Source organism: Actinia tenebrosa, unplaced genomic scaffold (assembly GCF_029948245.1).
Source record: "Actinia tenebrosa isolate PJP-AT-01 unplaced genomic scaffold, QUT_ActTen_1.0 PGA_scaffold5__44_contigs__length_20552954, whole genome shotgun sequence".
NCBI classification, from domain to species: domain Eukaryota; kingdom Metazoa; phylum Cnidaria; class Anthozoa; order Actiniaria; family Actiniidae; genus Actinia; species Actinia tenebrosa.
In genome coordinates, this window is record NW_028292582.1 from 14772617 (window position 1) to 14782496 (window position 9880).

The following is a 9880-nucleotide window of genomic DNA, read 5'->3' on the forward strand; positions in this document are numbered from 1 at the left end:
AAGAATTAAAATTAAAAAATAGATATAAAATAAGACTAAACATGGGTGAATTCCGGGTAAGGATGCAATGGTCTGGTCAGCGGTGAGATTCTTTAATGCCGAATTTTTCCGTCCTTCAGGCTCCCTCTTTCTAAGATTCCTATGTCCGCCCCTGCCAACTGTTTTTATCTAACTTTAATCGTTTTTGCTAACTAAAATATCTAACTTTAATCGTTTTTGCTAACTAAAATATCTAACTTTAGTCGTTTTTGCTATATCAGCCAAAATAACAACCCTTGCTTTGTTGTTAAGTACTCAGGGTTTGAATATGTTTTACTATTTATTTCAGGAACACTATGAGATTCTAGCTATTTTAGATTTTAACAACGAAAGAAAAAGAATGTCGGTAAGTAGAGAAAGAAAAAAAAAAGAAAGGATTAGAGCTACTTGATATATTCAAGTTATTGCCACATGCTTCCATAGACCCCATTAAAGATGATCAATAACACCCTTTATATATCTGTGTATTTCTCTGTTCTACCTGAAAATGAAATGCCATATAATCATACTTTGTCTTGCCTGTTATTGTTTCTGCTGCTAATGTTGTTGCTGTTGCTGGTGCCGCTGCTGCTGCTGCTAATGTTGTTGTTGCTAGTGTGTTATTGTTGCTGCTATTGCTACTATTGCTGATATTGGTGCTGTTGTTTCTGCTGTTAGTGTTGTTGCAGTTGTTGTTGCAGTTGTTGTTGCTTTGTTGTTGCTACTGTGTTAATGGGGCTGTTGTTGCTGTTGTTGTTGCTTTGTTGTTGCTACTGTGTTGTTGGTGCTGTTGTTGGTGCTGTTGTTGCTACTGTGTTATTGTTGCTGCTATTACTGATATTGGTGCTGTTGTTGCTGTTGTTGCTTTTGTACTGACCAAAAATAAGAACAAGATTCTATCATTAACATATTTGACTAGTTCTTGATACACGTCTAATACTAACACTGTTTCAGGTGATTGTCAGAACAAGTGATCAGTATCAGGCTATACTGCAAAGGAGCAGGTATGTTTGTGTAACAGCTACTAAAACAATGCCAGAAATACTTCAAACTCCCTTATCCGTATAAATAGATATCCAAAGTGGTTGTAGAATTTTGATTTGGGACCCATACCAAAAGATTGCGCACGCAGGATGTACAATTTATTGTATTTTGATATGCATTCTTCAACAGGATGGGAAGGTTGTGCGGTAACCCCCCCCCCCCCCCCCCCTCCTATATTCGCCACAAGATCACTAAAGCTCCCAGTCGTATCTATAAATATGGCTCATATCAATATATTTTGTGTTAATTTGTATTTAGATTCTATCGTGTACGAGTTATTGGACCCGTCTTGTAAAGAGTTGATACGCACAACCACTGAACATCTTAATGTAAGTATTTCCTCCCTCCAAGGTGTAAACAGATAGAGGAATTTCTCTCTCCCTTGGAGAAATTCAAAGCATAAGTTGCCCATATTTTATGCTAATTAAAATCACTTATTCAAACCCCACTTGCACTTGTGGTTTTCTTTGTATTGTCCTCATGAATTATTGATGAGTTTGAGAATGTTTTTCAAAGAAACTGTTTCATAATAAATACAATCCTATCTCTTGCAGTTTTTCGCGTGCGAAGGTCTTCGTACCCTGGTCACTGCATACAAAGACATTCCACACGAGGTGTATAAAGAATGGAATCAAAGATTCCACACAGCAAGGTACTGCCTATAAAAGAGCAATTTCCGTGCGACTAAAAAGCTCACAGCACGAACACGCTCATGACACGACAAGGCATACGCCAGACCAATCACATTGCGCTAGAATTACTCTCCATCCAATCAAATGCCAGGAACACGGGATGCGCTCACGGTCACGTCAAGGTCACGGTACCGCTATCGGCCACTTAAAATTCTAGAAAAATATCATGGTAACTGCAAAGTCACAACACTACCAGACCAATCACATTGTACGACAAAAAAATCAGGCAATTAAAATTCACGGTCTCAATTTCACGGTCACGGCAAGGCGCGAATACGGAACTGAGTTTTTCACAGTCATGCAATACTGCTCTAATGCATCTGTTATAGTCCTCTTTACCTGGGGTGTAATGTCTTACCATTTCAAACCAGATGTTTGACGAGATGAAAACGCGCGCGCAAACCTTAGCTTTTTCACACGAGCCTCGAAGAAAAGCAAACGAAGTCCTCTTTGTTTTCATGTTGTATCCTTACATTGTTTGTGACCTTGTAGTATCTCCATGGAGGACAGAGATGAGAAGATTCAATTACTTTATGAAGAAATCGAGCAAAATCTCATTCTTATCGGAGCTACAGCCATTGAAGACAAACTACAAGATGGTGTCCCCAGTACCATAGCAACACTAGCGGCAGTAAGTTATTCTTGTTGTATTTGAACTGTTGCCAGTTAGTTGATTAGTTTGCCTCATTTTCGCTGTGCTTTAACAGGCTGATATCAAGATATGGGTTCTGACAGGAGACAAACCAGAAACAGCGGTCAACATTGGCTACTCATGCCAGCTCCTCACGGATGACATGACAGAGGTGTTCACAATCAATGGTGAAACCATGGAGTCTGTCCGCAATGCTATCACTGAATATAAGAAGAGGGTTAAGCCACACGAGCCTGTGGAAGAAAGAAGTCTAGATGGCTCCAGAATGAATGCTGTGAAGGATGACAATGATGTAGAATTAGTGGCCTTCAAGGGTAACGATGGGACTAATAAACAAGCTAATGGGGTAAGATAATGCCATGTGGGATGTGAATAGATTACCCTACCTTGGGTGCGCGAGATCATCTCTGCCAAGTGCCCAAAGAATGTTGGATCGGAGACACCAAAAAAAACACTAGAGCGAGATCCCCTGGAACTGAGAGTGCCTGGGATACCGGGGATTTCAATAATAGCGACCTTTAGATGCGACAACAATAGGTTCCAATCCTCAGGAGATTGGAATTCTTTTGTTTTTTCCCCCAGATGGAGCTGCTGTGACGTCACATGCAAGCGGTCTATTGAGCTGCTGTGACGTCACATGCAAGCGGTCTATTGAGCTGCTGTGACGTCACATGCAAGGGGTCTATTGAGCTTCTTTGATGTCACATGCAAGGGGTTCTATTGAGCTGCTGGACGTCACATACAAGGGGTCTATTGAGCTGCTGGACGTCACATGCAAGGGGTCTATTGAGCTGCTGGACGTCACATGCAAGGGGTCTATTGAGCTGCTGTGACGTCACATACAAGGGGTCTATATAAGGATTTCTAGGATTGCTTCTAATACGTCTATACTCATTATTGTCTTCTTATCGTAGGGTAAAGGTAACGGTGAATACGGACTAGTAATAACTGGCAAAAGTCTGGTGAGTCTGGCAACACTATTATGTGGATAATATAACTGGAGCTTGACATAAAACTTTTTATGTACTTGCATATTGACGAGATTTTATCCTTAACTGTAGGTTCATGCGTTGGATAAAAGTCTTGAGTTAGATTTTCTTGAGCTAGCTTGTTCTTGTAAAGCCATTATCTGCTGTCGAGTAACACCTTTACAGAAAGTAAGTCAATTATAGGATACTAGTGTATACTAGTGTATAGGATATGATATCCATGTTTAGGTATCTCGGAGAACGCCGTCCGATTTCTCTTCTCTCCTCTTTTCTCTTCTCTTCTCTTCCCTTCCCTTCCCTTCCCTTCCCTTCCCTTCTCCTTCTCTTCTCTTCTCTTCTCTTCTCTTCTTTCTATTTTTTTTTTTGTATTTTGCATTCTCCCTATTTCAGTGTCCAAACAATAAATAGCAGCCCTATTGTTCTATCTTAAATAACTATTTTTCTTTCCCTATTTCAAGGCATTAGTCGTCCAACTAGTAAAAGCAAACAAAAATGCCGTAACACTGGCCATAGGTGATGGAGCTAATGACGTCAGTATGATTAAAGGTATGCGATAGAAAAGAGGATTATTTCTATTCAGGTAGACCTATCTATAACGTGATATCTTTGACTATGGAATAGCACGAAACAGGATGTTCTTGCCGTGAGATTTTCTGTCATCTACCATTTTCGCATCCTATGATACATTGCGGTTCTGGGGGGGGGGGGGGGGGGATACCCATAAATGCTGAAGACTGATCAGAAGATGTTTTAAATGCATTTTATGATATTTAAAGATGTATAAGGAACAACCAGAAACAAAGAGAAAGAATTTTGTAGTTTATAAGTTAATTTAAGTTAATTTGAGCAATTTATCGTCGTGGTGATTTTCCTGGCGGAGGAAGGCTTGGGAAGAAACGACAACCTCACGGCTGAAACCGAGCTTGATTTCCCTCACGCCTTCCTGACCAAATTCATTAGTAATGATTAGACCTGAGAATTAAGAAATGATTAAAGTGTTCTTTTTTGTTACCGCCATTTGCATTGCTACGCGGCCATCCCAGACAAAAATCGCCGCGTGCACTTTGCAATAGACTGCCGTCAATCAAACACATTGACGTCATTTACACGCGTTTGGATCGGCCCGGATTGGCCCGGCGAGTGTGGCTCATAATACTTGCAAACAATCGAAAAGTTTTGGCTCCTTTTGAATCACACACGCGTGTAAATAATATCAACGTGTTTGATTGACGGCAGTCTATTGCAAAGTGCACGTCGCGATTTTGTCCGGGGTGGCCGCGTCGCAATGTAAATGGCGGTAAGGGCCACTGGGTCATCAGTTGTTCAGTATACTGTCATGTGCTACCCTCGTTACATAAATATACTTTCTTTCTCTCTTTCTTAGCTGCGCTAATGGTTTTGCTATCAGTGGTAGTTTCGATGACGAGGGGGGGGGCTTGGGAACAAACGAAACCCTTCTTTCCTGACCAGATGTTTTAGTAATGATTAGACCCTTCTAAGAAATAATCTAAATATTCTTTCTTTTTTCCTAGCGGCACATATTGGTGTTGGTATCAGTGGCCAGGAAGGCATGCAGGCGGTACTTGCAAGTGACTACTCTTTTGCACAATTTAGATATCCTTTCTGAATATAATAAGCATATATTATGATATATTCTCATGAGGGAATATAATTATAGTGGGAGTCAAATGACGTCATCATGCAAACGTCGCATTGGAATTTAGCGTGTTTTAGCGTGTGTTGGTAAACCGGAGAACCTAGGAGAAAACAATCTCTACTCACATGTGATGATGAGCTGGGAATCAAACCCAAAACCCCAGAGACGAGTGTACTACCGCTTCACCATCCTTGATTCCCGACAACGACAGCAGAACGAAGAACAAACCCTCAGATTTTTAAATTTTAATGAATATCCTGAAGCAACAGCAAAAGTTTTATTCAAAAAAAAACATTCCGTCTAAAAAGCACATGGCATTTTGTTGTTATTTTATCCTTAATTCTGTACCAGATATTTAGAACGTATTCTTCTCACTCATGGACGCTGGTCGTACATGCGAATGTGTAAATTTCTCAACTATTTTTTCTACAAGAATTTCGCATTCACATTGGTACAGTTTTGGTATGCATTTTTTTCTGGATACTCTGCTCAGGTGCGAAAAATAATAATAAATATTTATCTTTATTACAATTATTAGAAATTTGGAAATGACGTCATTTTTTTAATGGTTATTACATTGCATCAAATAGAAATGCTTCAAAAAATAGCAACATTAATAGTAACAAGAATGGACACTATAACGAGATATCGTTATTCAAATTCCTAGGATGCATATGACGTCATAGCCGCCATTTAGGTTGACTTTAACGAAAGTTTCGACCTTCCCACGTCTAAGGCCATTAATTAGGGACTTTAAGATTTGCAAAATTTATGACGGCGACTTCAACCGGAAGTGTAAATAACTTCTCTTTGGGGTTCTATTCGTTGGAGATTTCATTTCAAAACATTGTCTTTAAAGTCAACTCATTCACAGAAAAGACAGACTTTGAAGGCGCAAAGCCTCAAAGTGAAGTTATTTACACTTCCGGTAGACGTCGCCGTCGCAGATTTTGCAAATCTTAAAGTCCCTAATTTTCATGGCGACGACGATCTTTTAAGATTTTCAAAATTAAATCTAATTAATTTTTATTTTAATTTTCAGACGTTATACGATGCATGGTTCATATCATTCTACAACGTTCTCTTCACGTCCGCACCTATTGTTTTCCTTGCCATTTTTGAGCAGGTACGTTCCATAGAAATTAAGGGAGACTTAACGATTATGAACACTGAGAGTGGAGGACAGGGAAGAGACTTGGGGTCAACGACTTGAGAACAATGGCGCAGGAAGGAGGTTGGAACAGGGCGTTTACATGATATAAGGAACTGTATTCTCAATTGAAGAAAAAATTTTTTCAGATAGCCAGATATCAAGGTCGCAAATCACACACAATAGAGGGGAGTCCTACACCCATGCTTAAAAAGACATCTAATACATCTCTTTACCAGCCTTCAGTAATAGGGTTACGACGTTAGGGTGACGTTAATTGACGACCGGAAATGACGTATTGACTGTCCGATGTCGATTTCGTCAGTTTCATCATAAAACTTTATGCATAAACTTTTAGATTTCCCAAAGCTTTTGGATTGTTTTCGTCCCACAACGCTTCATTTTCCACGTTGGTCGTCAAATTTATTCTTTTCAATTTCATTCTTTTCAAACAATTTTCAGAAAAATAAATTTGACGTCAGATTTAAAAGGGTCCTTACTATCTTATTAATATGCAAATAATATCCTAATGTCATATCTTTAACTCTTCTGCAGGACGTCAGTGACAAAAGCTGTGCGAAATATCCCAAGCTCTACATCCCCGGCCAAAAGAACATGTTGTTCAACAAAAAAGTATTTTGCTATAGTTTGATATATGGTACTCTGACATCCATGGGGTTGTTCTTTATGGCTTATGGTACGTTTCATAAGACTGTAGATGTTGATGGCAAGGATACTGAGAGTGTCAAGTTCTTTGGGACTGCTGTTGCAGCGGCGCTTGTTATAGTGGTCAATATTGAGGTAGGTTTCAACATCACCATAGGCCTTTTCCGAGTTCGATAAACAGGATGCATTGTGGTCTAGATTAAGTACAAACAACACCATATAAGGCATGATGTTTGTACAGAAGCTAGACCACAATGCACCGTGTTCGCTAGTTCAGAAAAGGTCTATAAAGAATGTATTTGATATATATATGAGAGAGAGAGAGAGAGAGCGGTTTGAGTAGATAGATAAACCTTAATTTATTCAAGTTAATTCCTTCATCAATGTTAGGGGGGTTTTATAGTAACTTACAGTATGTACACAGCACCACACACCGTAGCACTGAAGTGGCTTTTCTTAGGAATTCATCTAATCATTCGTAAATAAGGTTATGAAAAAGAGTTGGTCAGATAGTTATATAGATGTCTTTATTTAAATAAGGTGACTCCTTCAGCTAATTTACAAAAAATACTGTTATCAATGTAGGCCTTATTATACAGTGCGGTTACAAATATGATAATATCAGTATTATCGTCAGTCTCAAAAATATACTTGATTTTGACCGCTGTAGCCAACTGTTTGAGTATGCGCAGTGCAGCAATCTCGCGTTTGACATTCGCGCATGTGCGTAAGGATCCACTGGCTCGTGACTTCTCGAATCTTTCAGAGGAGAAAATCGAGCTAAATTTTGAATCAGTGAAAATCCTAAAACACCTACTAGCAATCCAAGGAGTTGAAAAGGGCAATTTAAGATCAGTCGAGGTAGATACTTTTTCAGAGAAAAGAATTTCATAGTAATTTTTTTTTCTCAAAATGTCTTTTTTTGCTAATGTTTTCTCCGCATGGTCTTATTTTTAGATTTGTTTAATGACTCAATACTGGACTTGGATTAATCACTTTTTCACCTGGGGAAGCATTCTATTCTATTTCATTTTCTATTTCGCCTTCTACTCCGAATTCGTCTTCTCCTATTACCCTCAAATGCATTACCATGGAGTGCAATACCATGTGTTTGGGAACCCTATGTTCTGGTTGTATTTAGTCCTCGTTACCATAGTAACAACTCTTCCGTCAATAGCGACGAATTTCGTGCGTGCAGAAGTGAGTCCTCGGTACAGCGATGCTGTCAGACGAAAGGAGCAAAACAGGGAACCCACAAGGTTAAGGCCGAAAGAATTCCGACCGAAGATAAACCTGCGAAGAAAATCTGTTCGAACGAACTACGCATTTTCACACCAAGAAGGGTTTGGTAAAATTGTCATGACACCTAAGTCCTTTTTTAGGAAAAAGTTTAAAGTAAATCGTAGTTAGTTGCCGGGTATCATCTTAACAAATTTGGCGTCTATCCAAAGGCTTCGCGTTCAAACTATCTGTATCTTTTTCGAATGGGATCCCTGTGGCTATAGATGGAAGTTTGCGAGTTGAAGCCACCTTAGCTAACCCCGCCTAAGGAATAGTCAAGAAAATCTCAAACCACATAGCGGCCTGCGGGGAAGGCTCATAAAAATACAAATTTAGGGATATAAATAATTGTGAAATCTAATTTTTTCATTAGCAATAGACAATTAATTTTATAAAAACAGTTCAATCCTAGCATATGTAACCACTTAGTAATGGCGTGTTGGAGGTTAATAAGCTGAGAACAAGTCTAAGCCTAGAACAATTTATGTGTGAGTGTTCAACATATAGGAAACTAAGATATTAGGCCTTCCAAGGTTGAGGAAAAACTGGATGGAGTTGACATTTCAGAGACATTGTGAGACTGTTTTAGGGGGCATATTTCCAAGATGGCGTCCGTTTAAAAATGGTTAATATAGTGGTACCTCTATTAAGCGAACGCCCTTAGCTAATCATGGGTGCCAAAATTTTTTCCCATATACTACAAAAATCACCGATGTGTGGAACAGGGCCGAGTTTTCTTATGACAGTAACGCCTAATTTGGTGTGATTGACCCACCTATTTTTATTGATAAATTACGAACATCCGACGTCAGTCTTTAGAATGCATGCCGACATTTTGGCTCCCTTTTGATCACATATATATGGATTGTTTGGGCACCCTTTATTAACCGAACACCAGGCAAGGTTCTGAATAGCTGACTTCTAAGCCTTCGCAAATGAATCAAATGCAAAACTGGTGCATTCTTTTCACCAATCTCGTACCCAGAGCCTGCGTTTCTTCTTGTCTGCGGCAAAGAACGAGGGCTCTGGCATATTCCATTTTTTGGGACCAGGATTTCTTTGTCTTCCGGTATAAGTGCATGCGCTCAAAGACTTGCCAAAAATTAAAATAATATGTTACCGACTTTAAAGCATGATTTTCATTTATTATAATTCACTACCGGAAAATTGCGCATGCGCCAAAAAGTGGATTATATCAGAATCGTCGTTTTTCGCCGCAGGCCAAAAGAAATGCAGGCTCTGGGTACGATATTGCTGTCCCACAGGACTACTGTAGTTAACCTTCCTACAGAGTGTTCGACATTCGTCTGTCATTTTGATATCTTACCTTATACACCAACTCACTAGTCCATGATCGCTATTTGTTTATACTTAAACCTGTAAACCTCACTAATTTGGTCTGCAGTCCTTGGTATACGTATATTTGTATTTTTTTGTCAATGTAGAACAGAAACGAAAGGGAAGCTAGCAGGACTAGTATGTGCAAGATAATCTGATTTTTCTATGACCAGAATAAATTACCGTACTTTTATGTATTTTTATAAAACACTGAAATTAAATCATTTCTAAAGAAATATGGCTGTGAGACTGCTATCTTTTGCTCGGCGGTCTGCGGTGTTACGAAGAAGGGGGAAAGGCGCAAAACTCTAGACCAGCGAGGGTGTGGTCATTTGTTTTTTAAACCTCATTGATTTGGTCTTCAGGCGCATGTTATGATACCACATTGAGCTT

At 39.2% G+C, this 9880-nt stretch overlaps 1 protein-coding gene across 1 annotated transcript in view; it reads left to right on the forward strand.

Moving 5' to 3' along the window:
* The window catches only part of LOC116293934 (putative phospholipid-transporting ATPase IM), a 29388-nt gene extending 19665 nt beyond the window's left edge, over positions 1 to 9723 (forward strand). Inside the window, exons 22-35 of the mRNA XM_089037479.1 lie at positions 329 to 389; positions 990 to 1022; positions 1321 to 1391; positions 1617 to 1714; positions 2247 to 2385; positions 2462 to 2752; positions 3321 to 3368; positions 3468 to 3563; positions 3854 to 3941; positions 4928 to 5007; positions 5402 to 5545; positions 6095 to 6178; positions 6758 to 7003; positions 7826 to 9723. Coding sequence (XP_088893605.1) covers positions 329 to 389; positions 990 to 1022; positions 1321 to 1391; positions 1617 to 1714; positions 2247 to 2385; positions 2462 to 2752; positions 3321 to 3368; positions 3468 to 3563; positions 3854 to 3941; positions 4928 to 5007; positions 5402 to 5545; positions 6095 to 6178; positions 6758 to 7003; positions 7826 to 8278 — 1932 coding nt within the window. The 3' untranslated portion in view covers positions 8279 to 9723. The remainder of the gene's footprint in view (positions 1 to 328; positions 390 to 989; positions 1023 to 1320; positions 1392 to 1616; positions 1715 to 2246; positions 2386 to 2461; positions 2753 to 3320; positions 3369 to 3467; positions 3564 to 3853; positions 3942 to 4927; positions 5008 to 5401; positions 5546 to 6094; positions 6179 to 6757; positions 7004 to 7825) is intronic.
* Positions 9724 to 9880: the final 157 nt, after the last annotated feature.